At 37.3% G+C, this 14,298-nt stretch overlaps 1 protein-coding gene across 2 annotated transcripts in view; it reads right to left on the bottom strand.

Annotated features, from left to right (window-relative positions):
- The window catches only part of cnih2 (cornichon family AMPA receptor auxiliary protein 2), a 36,908-nt gene extending 22,881 nt beyond the window's left edge, over nt 1-14,027 (bottom strand). The window contains exon 1 of one of the 2 annotated variants that reach the window (XM_012961290.3): nt 12,965-14,027. In XM_012961290.3, the coding sequence (XP_012816744.1) occupies nt 12,965-13,045 (81 nt within the window). In that variant the 5' untranslated portion in view covers nt 13,046-14,027. The remainder of the gene's footprint in view (nt 1-12,964) is intronic. The other variant, NM_001078751.1, reaches the window with a different exon arrangement.
- Between the last annotated feature and the right edge of the window lie 271 nt (nt 14,028-14,298).

Here is a 14,298-nt window from a genome sequence, read left to right as displayed (position 1 = left end):
GGTGAAGATAGAAGTAGGGGCCTGGCACCCCATTTATTGGATTTATTACATGTAAGTCCTTGTGGTCTTCTAATCATTTGATGACCAGTATGGCTACGATTTCAAAAGTAAGTAGCAAATGTAGATATTTCTAGGCTGACACTTCAACTATTGCAACACTACACTACCTACTTTTTATGCAAGGAAATAACTTGATCCCAGAAAAGTACACATTCTGACAAAACCAAAATTGGTATATATGTCTTTCCTACTTTAAACTACCAAAAATGCTTTGCTAAATTTAGGGGCTGATTTACTAAGACACGATTTCGAATCCGAATTGGAAAAATTCCGATTGGAAACGAACATTTTGCGATTTTTCCGGCGTCTTTACGATTTTTGCGTAGAAACGCGAGTTTTTCGGCGTCTTTACGATTTTTGCGTAAAAACGCAAGTTTTTCGTAGCCATTACGAAAGTTGCGCAAAGTCGCGATTTTTTCGTAGCGTTAACACTTGCGCGCAAAGTCGCGCCTTTTTCGTAGCGTTAAAATTTAAAAGGCGCGACGTTTCGCGCAAGTTTTAACGCTACGAAAAAATCGCGACTTTGCGCAACTTTCGTAATGGCTACGAAAAACTTGCGTTTTTACGCAAAAATCGTAAAGACGCCGAAAAAAATCGCAAAATTACCGATCATTATGAAAAAAACGCAATCGGACGCATTCGGCCCGTTCGTGGGTTAGTAAATGTGCCCCTTAGTGTTTTTAATTACAATTTTGACAGTTGCTTTAAAGGTTGCATTTATAGCATCCCACATGTCCTCATTACTAAGATAATACATTCTAAAATTATATGCCAGAGGACTTTAGAACAGTTTGATGCCTGAATGCATAGGATTTCCAATGTATCTGGAATGTAGAGACACCTTATTGAAAATTGTGCATTCAAATTGGATAATGCAAAATAAGCACCACCTGTGCTTTATATATTGTAAAAGCCCCTAAAAGTAAGCTGGCCCCAGAAAATGATATATTTGTGAAATGCCCACATTCTGACATTCGAAATTGGAAAATAAGTATTTCTGCTCCAAACTATCAAACAGAAAGCTTTGCTAAAGATAGTGGTTTTTAGTAGATGTCTGAAAATTGCTTCAAAGCTTGCATTTTAACAGCAAATCTCTTACTTGTCCTAAGGGTTACAATAAAACATTATAAATTTGTATGCCAGGGGACTTTGAAACAGTTTGATACCCAACGTGAATAGGATTAAGTATGTGGCATGTAGAGACCACAAAATGTAAGTAGTGAACACAAAATGTTTACAAGTGATTTAGAACAATGTAAAATACAGCTAAGAATTCAATAAAATCAAACAAAATAATAAAAAAACACTGCAAAACGATTAGTGGTCAGAATCCAAGTTCTGCTAATGTTGCTGATTGTTTTATAGGCAAACCAAAGCAGTCAACAGCAATGTGAAAATGAAATAACAAGATGAAAAAAAAGAAAATGGTAACAATCCAATAATACTACAAAATAAAAGTCAAAAAACTAATTACACAGTTTGATAAGCACTCATGCTAGTCACACTGTACAATAAAGTATGTTTTTGTATATGTGAGACTTACCTAGGTGTGGGCAGGAGAGGCTAGAGGGATACTGACCCAACAGAGGGCCGCCAACTTGCCACTCTTTCCCCCAATCAGCTTGTTGCCTTGGGTGGGGGGAACTGAGTGAAAATGCCTAGCTCCCTATTAGAGCCAGTGCAGAGTTTTGCAGCAGATTCTAAAATTAATGATCTGTAGTATGCAAAGCCTTTTATCCACATATCATAAATTTTACTATCTGTGTCAGGCAACAAGAAAAAGTGAAACATGAAAACGTACTCAATAAAACTAAAACAAAATAAAAGTAAAAAACTAATTACACCGTTAAATAAGCTCTCATGCTAGTCACAATGGGCAATAAAATATGTTTTTGTATGTGTGAGACTTACCTATGTGTGGGCAGATGCTAAAGGGTTACTCGATCCATTAGAGGGCCGCAATGGTGCCTTTCTTTCCTACCAATCTGCTTATTGCCTTGGGTGGGGGAACAGAGCAAAAATGCTGGGCTGCCTTTAAGAGCCAGTGCAGAGTTTTGCTGCCAGATTCTAAAATTTATGATCTGTGGTCTTTCATCCACATATAAATTTTACAATCTATGTCAGGCAAGAAGATAAAGTAAAGCATAAAAACGTAGTCATGCTCAATAAAACCAATTTTACATAATGGTGTTAATTTGAATGGTGTCTTAGAATTGGTAAAGCTTTGTTTAGTAACAATTGTCATCATTTAAAGATGCATAAGTGTTTATCCTTTGGCTGATGCATAACAAATATGACAGTAGACATGAATACAGTTTCTCTGTATCTATAGAACATATTACTAAGAATCGTAGTTACAAAGCTATATAGTAATTGAGGTTGAAACAATACAAACATCCATCGAGTCGAACTTTTCACCTAAGTAAATCTTACCCAACCTCCTGATGATTAGAAGCTGCCCCCAACCTGCCACAGGAGGGAAAAAAATCCTTCCTGACTCCCAGAGGGCAACTGAACCAGCTCTCAATGGGAAAAAACTTTTTGAACATTAAGATAATGCCTCATAATAAAAAGTTGATGCTAGTTTACGCCAGTAATGGTTCATCACACGCAACATGAAGGATTCTACTTTTAGGTCCCAAATGCATAAGCATACAATTTATCATCACTGAATCTGCTAATTTAGTTACTTTGCTGATTATAATCTACTGTATATTCAAGCTTAGGGTAAAGGGAAATAACAGTTGCAGATATTATTCCGCAAGGGATCATCTTTTGCTTGAATAATCTTTTCCAAACAATGGTTTGTGGAATTGCTCTAAACTACAGAGGTGTTTTGTCTACTCCATAATGCCACTGTACCAACTTTCTTAGTTTCTATTTTTTACTGAACAGCCAGAAAGTGCCACTGAGTCAAATAAAGAAAAAATTGCCCACAAAGGCACTGACAGGAAGTACTGATCTGCCTGGTGGGTGTTTTTATCAATTTGCATAAAAAGTATAGATCTGTAACCTTACTCAAACCAGGGTTTAACTTTTATGTTGCACTGACCAATCCTAAATGCTGTGTCTTGTTATTTTTTGTAATACTCGATGGTTTAAGTCTTTACAAATACCTTACTAGCCTAACATCAACTGGGACTCTAGGGCTCATTTACAAGTGCAGTCAGCTGGTTGAAAAATCCCATTCATTAAGGGTCCTTATGTCAAAAGGCGGTCATTGCACTTCTATGTAGTTGCACTCTTTCTGCACTGCTTCTGCCTTCTGTTCCAAATTAGGTGCAAGTTTGTCTATTGGAGCTACCATAACCACCTCTGAAAGTGGTGGTAACAGTCAATATATATATATATAACAAACGAGAGATATTAACAGAAGCATTAGGGGCTCCTCCATGTTAAAGAAGGTGACGAGAAAGTAAATTGTGTATTTGTAAACCCACATCAGTTATGTATAGTTACTATTGTTAAATAGAGGAAGTAGGTAAAAATTAGCAAACTATGAGAGAAAATGTGATTCTAGACAGCTCACAAAACAGTTCTTGCCAAACTCTCCAACCTACATTGAAAAGAGGGTAGGGTATATATTATGTCTGGAAACATATATGTTATCCAAGGCTCTCAGATCTCACAAAATGTACCTTACAAAACTAGTTTGTTTCTCTGTGATAAAGAACCAGTTTAACTTAGCTTTTGACTATATACTAAAAGAAGTTGCTAAGTCCTAGCAATTGTCAGTTTTGTGGTGATAAAGATATCGTTTTTCAAGTTATTTGTATAAGCATTTTAGCAGGTAGTGATTTCCCTTTTTTGTGAGACATTTATTTTTATAAAGGATTTTTTGGTTAACTATTATTCTAATATTCGGTTAGTAGCATTTTAGCAGGTAGTGGTTTCACTTTCTCGGGAGACATTTATTTTTATAAAGGATTTTTTGGTTAACTATTATTCTAATATTCGGTTAGTAGCATTTTAGCAGGTAGTGGTTTCACTTTCTCGGGAGACATTTATTTTTATAAAGGATTTTTTGGTTAACTATTATTCTAATATTCGGTTAGTAGCATTTTAGCAGGTAGTGGTTTCACTTTCTCGGGAGACATTTATTTATATGAGGATTTTTTGGCTAACTATTATTCTAATATTCGGTTAGTAGCATTTTAGCAGGTAGTAGTTTCACTTTCTCGGGAGACATTTATTTTTATAAAGGATTTTTTGGTTAACTATTATTCTAATATTCGGTTAGTAGCATTTTAGCAGGTAGTGGTTTCACTTTCTCGGGAGACATTTATTTATATGAGGATTTTTTGGCTAACTATTATTCTAATATTAGGTTAGTAGGTCAAATATAAATTAAGCTCATCCCTGTGTTTCATATTTTTTCTAGTAACCATCAATGCATTTCAGTAGGGGTATGGGTTCTGTGAACTAGAAACCTGTTAGCCAAAAATTCAGAATTATGGGAAAGTCATCTCCGTAGACTCCCATATTTTAGGCAAAAAATTCTAAAAACATATTTTCTTTTTCTCTTTAAATGATCCTAACTAAGGTCCTTTTGGAGGCAAAAAAAATCCTACTGGGTTTTCTTAATGTGTAAATAATTTTTAGTAGACTTAAAGCATGAAGATTTAAGTTACAGAAAAAACACTTATCCGTAAAAGCCCAGGTTCCAAGCCATTATAGATAACAGGTTCCATACCCGCATTTCAGTCAAATATATGTAAAACACATTGCTATACAAATTGTGGCCATGCTAAGATTTTAATTGCATTCAGTACTTGACTGGTACTGAGCGATGGGACTACACTTGCTGTCGACATCTCTGATTTTTGCTATGTAATGCATGATCAGCCTTTATATTGCTGTGGTTGACTGCATTGGACATTCCTCCCTGAATTTAATCATTTCACTGCCTATTCAATAAGATAAGTCTGCTTACTAAAATAAAAAGCTGTAGAAAAAGTTGTTTGGGCTATATCACACTAGGGAGCATAATTATTAAAGTGTGATTTTCTCAGGCGTATGTGCTTATATATAATAAATACCCAATGTAATATGTTTCATGGGTAATGTGGGGTATTTTTACCAGTGTATTTTCCCCATACAATTGTAGATATACTGCATGTGGGATATTAGCATGGAGGGGATAATAAGATGCAAAAGTGGCTGCTCTATCATTATAATGGTAGTTTGCCAGCCTAAGAGCAGTGGCACATGGGGAGATTAGTTGCCCCACGACAAAACTTTGCTGCTGCAGCCGATTAATCTCTCCACAATGCCATCCCACCGGCAAGAATGTAAATTGCTGGTGGAATGGCATACGCGTTGCTACAATTTCTCAAAGTCGCCCGAAGTTTCCTTGAGAGTCGACTTCGGGAAATCGTAATGACCTGTATGCTATCCCACTGCCGATTTACATTCTTGCTGGTGGGATGGCATTGCAGGGAGGTTAGTCGCCCATGGCAAGGAAGATTTGTCGCGAGGCAACTAATCTCCCTGTGTGCCACTGCCCTAAACCTGGAGAATTTCCAGTTTGCCAAAATTCATACTTGTGTTCTTGGTTAATTAACGAATATTTACCATTTTAAACTGGAGAAAATTAACTGGTGAAGATATGAATGTTCTTTTTGTGCATTTGCAATTTTCAATTTTGGTGAAAATACTACTTTTACATAAACACCTTTTCCCTGGTCCCAAGCATTCCAGATAATAGATGCCTTACCTGTTCATTTATTCATATAAGTTTGTACAAAAATAACTGGTTTATTATAAACCTTAAAGAGGATGATAATCAAAGAGTTTAACAATGAAAATGTATATGTAAAAGATAATAAATCAGTCGCTAGTTTATCTTTGAAGTCCGATTAGTTTATATATGTTAAACGTATAGTTCAGTGCCAGGCCTACGGTTGGGGATACCCAAGGCAAGCACCCCTGCCCATTACTCAGACAACTCATCATGCACGCGCACCAAATCAATTGTACAATCCAGACTTCAGATGGTCTGAAACTAGGGGAAGGCAAGCAAAATGTCCAGCGTCCCCCTACTGTTGTGCCCTTCTGCCTACTTCTAGTTCTGGCCCTGTTCATTTAGAATGAATAAAACATGCAGATAGAAGTCAGATGCAATAAGATGATGAGACAGTTTGCCATTGGTTTTCATGTTTTATTTTTTGTGGTTTTTCAGTTATTTAGCCTTTTGTTCAGCAGCTCTACAGTTTGGTATTTCAGCGGCTGTCTGTTTGCTATGGTCTTGTTTACCTTCAGCAGCTGTCTGGTTGCTAGGGTCTTGTTTACCTTAGCAACCAGGCATTGGTTTAAATGAGAGATGGGAAAATAAATAGAAAGGGGCCTGAATACGAAGATCATTTGTAAAAAGTAACAATAATAAGATTGTAAGATCACAGGGCAATAGTTTTTTTAGCTGCTGGAGTCAGTGACCCCTATTTGAAACCTGGAAAGCTGTAAAAGAGGAAGACAAATAATTCAAAAACTATAAAAAAAAAATAAAATTATGAGGACCTGCAAACTTGCTAGTAATATGGCATTTTATAACATATTAAGTTAAATTAAAGGTGAACTATCCCTTAGCTAAACATATATTAGAGGGTAGCCAAATTGGCTATATGCAAACCTGCAAACCTGTCAGGAGACGACCTTGTTAATTTAGTTCGTAGGGGCCAAGTTGGAAACCCATGCATGGCCAACTAAAGATTTCACCAAATATTACAAGCTAAGTGTCAAAGAGACAAAGGAAATAAGTTCCTTGCTTATGGAACTTACAATCTAAGTGAAGGTGTAACTCTTAGGGGCAGATTTATCAACTGTGAGTTTAGAACTTAATACATAAAAAAATCCTATGGAATTTTTAGAAGAGTATTTATTAATGGGTGAAAGCTAGAGTTCACCATTTATAAAATACACTTCTAAAAAATAAATAGGAATAAATGGAACATATGTGAGTTTTATGTATTAAGCTCTAAACTCACATTTTGATAAATCTACCTTTATAAAGGGATAACATTCCAAATGAAAGGAGCAGGATGGTAGTAGTGGGGCGGGTGGGAAACAAGTGGTTACTCTGAGAGGAGCGGAGGAGACGGCCAGGAACACGGAGACACGAGAGAAGAGATATAGTGAGGAGTTTATGAGTTCTTTGCTTTATAGTATAATAAGGACTTCAGCAGCAGAGAATGAGGAGGAGAATTCTGGCAGCAGTATTTAATACAGACTGTAGGGAGGAGAGATGGGAGTTAGGAAGTCCAGTTAATAGCAGGTTACAGCACTCTGAGCAGTAAAGGATAAGAGCATGCATGAGCGTTGTCTTAGCTGTTGCTTTTGACAGAAAGGGACAGATATTGCTTAAGAAAAAGTTACCAGGTTTTGGCAGCGGTGTTAATATCATCAGAGGAAGAGATAAAGGAGTTAAAGATTACCCCAAGACCACATGCCCAGCTGACAGGGTTAATCAACATGCCATCCATAGAGATAGTAAAAAAGGGACTATGACCAGGCTTTGATTGAAATTTGACAAGTTCAGTTTTTGTTAGGTTTTGTTTAAGGTGGCGTTGGTTCATTCAGTTGGAGATTGCTAGGAAGCAGTTATAAGATTTAATTCTCATTTTTAGCTGTTTAGCTAATTGAAGGGGTCAATAAATATATTAGATCTCCCAAAGACAGACTGTGTAGAGAGAATAACAACAGACCATGTGGCACCCCTACATTAAGTGGAACAGGAGATGAGGATTTGTGAGCATAAGAGATAGTGACTGATCAGTCAGAAAGATAAGAAAGAGCCAGGATGCATCCTGATTATGGACCAAGCAAATACCAAATCTGCATTAGGAGGGAGTGGTCAACCATATGAAATGCAGCTGGTAAAGAAAGATAAGACTGGAGAAGTGACATTTGTGTTTGGTAACCTGAAGATCATTTGTAAGGCTGCACAATGCAGTCTCAGGCTGGATTGGGATTAACAGATTATGGGCGTGTAGAAAGTTAGTGATAAGGGAGAATACAATACATTCCAGGATATTTGAGGCAAGAGGTGGAAAGGAAACAGGATGAGTTAAGGGTCTATTAAATATATTCCTCTGTGTTGTGTTCTCTCCAACCAGCCCCCCCGCTTCCCTTTTTTAATCTGCCCAGCTCTGCTCCTGCCGCCTTATTAGAATGCCTAATTAGTCACCATGAGCTGTATTTGCAGAAAAGCATAGTCCTACCAGCTTTTGTAAAAAGTTTTCCAATACATCATTGACAATGGGGCAGGGTTTAGAGGCACAACATATTTTTTCCCTTGCCGGATATGTCTTTATCCCACACTGTATATAATTGTGAGCTGTTTTCTAAAATTGAATAAAGCAAACAACAGCTCCCAGTATTCTCATATTTAAAAGTATGCCCAGCCTTTCAAGACCACAACAGCTTTCCAGTTATAAAAACATTTTTATCTCTATATAGTAAATATCAGAGTTGTCTAAGATAAAGAAGAAAAAGATAACCCCCTAATAAATTAAGGGGTTATCTTTTTCTTCTTTATCTTAGATTTCATATTTTATACCCCCAAGAAAACACTAGTTTTGGAGAAAATTTATTGGATAAGAGAACTTCTTCTTTCCCTATTCCCCTTTTTCTGTAATAGATATCAGAGTTGTGGCACATACATTTCTAGAACCAATCTTCTCTTGTCATATTATGGTGGAATTGTTACATGCTAATTGCATGTAGAAAAGTGATTCACAAATTATCGGGGTGGGGGTCAGGAAATTGGCAGGAAGAAGTTGGGATGAAATTAGGGTTAAACACTCTCGTAGCTATACCTGTAGCCGCTCTTGTTGTCTCTCACAGGGAGGATAAGCTGGACCCATTATAACTTAGTACCCAGTAAGGCTAAAAACTTGATGTCTACTGCATCAGTAACTTCAGCTTTGATATTCTTGCTGATTAGGCCTAATAGCAGGAGCACTCCTGTCCTAAATGTATGATATTAGCAATATAAAACTGCTAGTATCAAGAAATTTTAATTGAAAGAATCAAACATTTTATTCATGTTTGTCCTGTTTAGTTCAATAACCATAGATTGTTTGTGATTAAAACAGTAGGCAAAAAGAATGTTTAGCACAAGCAATATTTTTTATGTAGAACAGGGTATACAGGGGAGATTTTGTTCCCCTAGCCATCATGAGGTCGACTATCCGATGCTGCCCCCAGTTGGAACTTCAGCCCTGCTCAAGGGGGTGTTGCATTACTAGTGCAGCATAATTGTGCTCTCTGCGCCAAAAATTTGGCTCTAAAAATTAGCAGGAGCAGATTTTTGCCGCCCCTGGTCACTTGGGTGGCACTGCCACCTGAGTTTTTTTTCAACTTGCCTTATAGCAGCAGCACCCCTTCGTGGTATACTGCCCCTCTAATGTAATGCTAGCTATACAAGCACAAATATTTCATACAATTCAATCAAGTTCTAACAGAAATGATTGATACTCATGTATCTGCAACAGGGGGCTCTGCACCTACAGCTGTGGTCAGCGAAAACTGGTGGCAACTAATAATCTAAATCAGACTGACCCAGGACTGAATGAATTCACACTTTACAAAGTAATGTGATCACTAAGGCGATGGGCTCATCTGTTGGATTAAGGCAATTTGACAATACATATGTCTGGGGTCTTTGTACTAAATTTCAGCCATTTGTCCAGATGCTCGTTTTAAATTATTTTTTCATTATCAGTGCTTAAGATAAATTGCAGTAACTGCTAAACAATGGCAGAACATCCTCTTCTAGCCATGCAAACTGTCCCCAAACATTATCCCTTTCTTAATTAAACGCCCTCTATTATTAACAGTCAACCTCTTTATGTAAACATGTGTGTCTCCTTTGGGCTTCAGTTTCCAATTAATCTATATCTGATCTAATTCTTTTTGACCCCTTAGGTCCCTGGCCAAGTTGCAGCTGAGACCTCCACATTCTCTCTATTTACTGCCTCGCTGATTCTTGTAATAAAGAAGTGGTTTGTATGCATGTATTTTAAACCACATAATTACTTTATATCTGTCCTGTCATTTTTTTAAACTTTTACTGTTATTCCATTTAATTATGTTTATGGTTGTTAAACAGTTTAATATTTATTTCATTGTTCAAAATACAGTGAAATGCATGCATTTTAGCACTTTCAGGCTTTAAAATAAATATTGCAATTGTAAAGAGTGTACAGTTTCAGCTTCTACAATATGTTTTGCGCTCAGATCCCAAGACATGAACCTGCACCTTTATTCTGTGGCTATTTCTAAATGCGTGTATCTAACTTGAAACATACAGGCAAGCAGCTTGTTGGCCAGATAAAGCATAAGATCTTCAGATCGACAGTTCTTGTAGAGGCTCCCGCTGCTGGCAGACACGCTAACATTGCAAGATGACACTGAACTAATTGTGCAGAAATACCCAGAGGAGAGACAGTTATTATACATTGACCTCATAGAGAGAGAACAACACAGAAGTTAAGAAGTATGAAGAAATGGGAAAAAATTATAAAAGGAAGGAAGCAATAGTAACATGAAGGGCAAAAAAATAAAATTAAGCAACAGACAAAAAAAAAAAAAACCAAAGAATTAAAGCTCCTGAATGGAGGTTCTTGTAATCCTGTAACCCTTGTTAATTTAAGATCCATGTTAGTTATAGTACTATTAGCAAAACGCAGTGGAATTTGCTGGCACTCTATAAGTAAATGATTATGTTTAAGATCATTCTTATTAAGACAATAAGGGCAGTATTACTGAAATATAGAAGAAAAGGAAATACGTGTGGGTGTGATGGGATTGTCTAATTTAGAAGGTGTGGTTTGGAAAGGGTGTAGCTTTTTCTGGGTACCACTTTATAAACATATGCAGTTTCCATAGCTACCAGATCAGTCTCCACAGCAACAGAGAGATGCAGAAACACAAAGAATGGGACATACAAAGGTGGAAATGGGGAGGGGAAGCTGTATGACAAATGTAGTCACATTTTTTTGTAATGATACTCCTAATAGATAGATAATGATATATACACACACTGCTATTCATATTTTCGATCTGTGATGTGCAAGCTGCAATGAGGCACACAGGCAGGGTGCAGTGTGACTCACTCCCTTGTACAATGTGAATTACATGGGGTTCAGTGTGACACACACACATACTAACATACAGAAAAACTCATGTACGCAAACAGATGCAACATGACAAGAAGTATGTAGTGACTCTAATATGCTTTTAGAACACAGAAATCTACAAAGAATAATACCTCAAAAAATGTTCAGACCTTGAATACTGTCTTATAAATAGAGCATGTAAGGTATAAGGTAGAAAGCAACATATTAAACACTGGGTTTTCTAATGCTTGACACAACTAGGAATTCCAGGTACCTGTAATGACAATAAACCCAAGCATATACCATGGCAATATCCAAACATTACAAGCTACACAATGATCTTCTATAACAGAATACATTGTTGCATTCTTGCAAATCTAGATTAGTCACTGCACAGTAGGATTCGTTTTCCAGCACAGGTACAATAAGTGCTGTAACCCATAGCAACCAATCAGCAGTAAGGTTTAATTGGTCTAATGTATGAAAGCAATGTTTTGATTGACAGCTGATAAGGTTTCTGCAATTGTGCTCGCCTCCACAATGTACTGCAGAATATAAAATACTTTTCATATAGCAGGCGTCACTGTGGCCCTCCAGCTATAGAAAAATACAATTCCTAGCATTCCTGAGAAGCTGGAAGCTTTAGAGGCTTGCTGGGAGTTAAAGAGTCCAACATATCCAGGAGCATTTGTTTGACAGCCCTATTTTATATACTAAACAAACTTTGCTACACTGTTGCTAAATTATTACCTATTTAGTTATATTTACAATATCTATATGTATATGGGGAATTAAATGAAGTATTTGTTTTGTTGCAAACAAAAAGCCATTGCAGTTAGTCTAGAAGGTATAATATGGCCACAGTTATCCTCTGTTAAATACCAATTATGTGGGATGCATAAAGGGAAGGATGCCATGGGCATCACTGCTTTCAAACTATCAAAGGTACAGATGCAATCTATGACATTAGCAACATCATTCTTAATAAATGATCACCATCTTGTATTTCTAAGATATAAATGCACAGAGATACAGTCACATGTAGTAACATAGCCACATGTATCATCATAGAACATGTCTGTTACATGCACATTGTGGCATAAATTACATTCTGGAAGAGCAAAAACATTCCACAGTCATATGCATTTGAACATTGTGTGCTGGACAGTGTAATGAATGTTTAGAGCACAAAAACAGCTGAGACCCAGCCACTGATGTGAAGAGAGGTGCACCTGAGTCCTGCCTAAGGGTGTATGTGTATAGGTAGATAGATATGATGTTACATATACAGGATTTTTGTTATTAGAATTCATTTGGCACTGACATTTTCAGCAATGAAACAAATAACAATAGGTATTGTCAGAAACAGTGAAGCCAAAGCTGTTTGTAAATTGTATTTGTTTCTTGCTGTTCATCCCTCTGGTCTTTTAAACTTTGGTATCTGTGCTATAATAACTAGGTTATTACACCCACTTTATAACATGTTAAAGGCGTTTTCTTTGTGCCACAGGCCCCCACATTTCCTGCCTTGTTGCTTTAGATCAACAAATATCCATCTGTCTTGCTTTACCCAGTACATTATTTACCCAGCAGTAACCTCTGCCTTGGTGTTTTAATATATCCCAACTAACTGTCCCTAAGTTGGCATATAATATACTGAGCATATTGTCAGTATAATGTGTTCCATTAGAACAGTATTTACATTTACAATGATTTTATTACTTACAATGCCCCCTCCCTTACTACCCTTTTTGGTACAGTTGTTAGACTGAGGTTGTGAGACTCACGTGCCAGATGATGAAGAAAATAAGAGATGCACAGAGGACGAGTGTCAGCATGTAGCAGAACGCTGCAAAGGTGAACGCCATGGCTGCAAAAGAGACTGCTGAGAGAGACCTTCCTGAGAGGCTGCTTTTCAAAAGGCCACCGGTAAACCCACTCAGAGAGGCAACTCCTTAAAACAGATGACAGAGGCTGGTCCTTGAATGTGTCAAAAGAGAGCAATAGCAGAGCTTCTAGACAGATTCCTAAAAGAGGCTGCTAAAAAGACTTCACAGTTTCAGGGGTGCAAAGATTGTGATGAAAAAGTGTAGCAAAAAATGTTAAAAAAAAAAGAAGTCTCATTTAAGGAGACTGCTGGCACAGTGATATGCTTGTTGTGTGATTGCCCATATATTGCTAAGAGGCTACTCTGAGACAGTTCCCATATTATTCTTACAAAGTATTTGTAGCAGAGAAGCTGCTAATGAGACAGCCGAGGGTGTTTCGCATTATAGATGAAATACTGCGAGAGTGCAGAAATAACAGTGTTAGAGGACAGCCTACCAAAAAGGAAGACGGCTGGAGCACTGCTGATACAGCCCATCAAAAGCCCTTATGCCTAAAGAAGTATACAAATCATGCGGCCTACAGGACTGCTTCCCATGAGCTACCTCAGTCTAAAGCAGAAAAGGCTTCCCACTGTGATCCCTGTGTGTCTCATTGTTTGGTACTGGCATTTCTATTAGTGGTATTTTGTGTGTACTGTTTGCATATAGCTTTCCTTCCTCCAATTCTTTGATTATTTGTACCCTTATGTGGCCCTTTCTTTTCTGGACCCTCCTTTATCTATCTTCTCCTGCACACTGTCTTACATTCTTTTGTTAATCTTTTTCTATTTTTCCTATATCTGCCAGCACCTCTCAGTGTGCCTTTTCTTCTTTTCTTTGTCTCTTGCCTCTCTCTCTCTCTATATGCACCCCTTTATGTGTTGTGGAGTAGGAGGAGAAATCTGTCTATAAGCACAGCTGAAATTGCAGAGCTGTAATCCTGTGCTTCTCTCTCCCTCTTGATTTCTTTCTATCTGATATTCTCCCTCTACCTTGCACTCCTCTCGCTGCTTTGCTTCACCCTCCCTCTCAAGTTAATTCTCTCCCTCCCTTTATTACACCTCCTCCTCCACTCCGATTCCCTCTCTCATTCCTATAAGCATATTACTTTCAGATTTTTTCTAGCAACTTCCACTGTCTGTTTGCCAGTGTTTCACATTATTTTCTGTTGCATTATTATTTTTGTTCATTATTATTTTTCATTTATATTTTTTCCAGATTTATATATTTTACCCATAGTTCTCTATCTGCCA

This window comes from Xenopus tropicalis, chromosome 4 (genome assembly GCF_000004195.4).
Source record: "Xenopus tropicalis strain Nigerian chromosome 4, UCB_Xtro_10.0, whole genome shotgun sequence".
Lineage (NCBI taxonomy): Eukaryota > Metazoa > Chordata > Amphibia > Anura > Pipidae > Xenopus > Xenopus tropicalis.
Note: the sequence above shows the minus strand (reverse complement) of the source record. Positions and strands in the feature narration are given on the sequence as shown.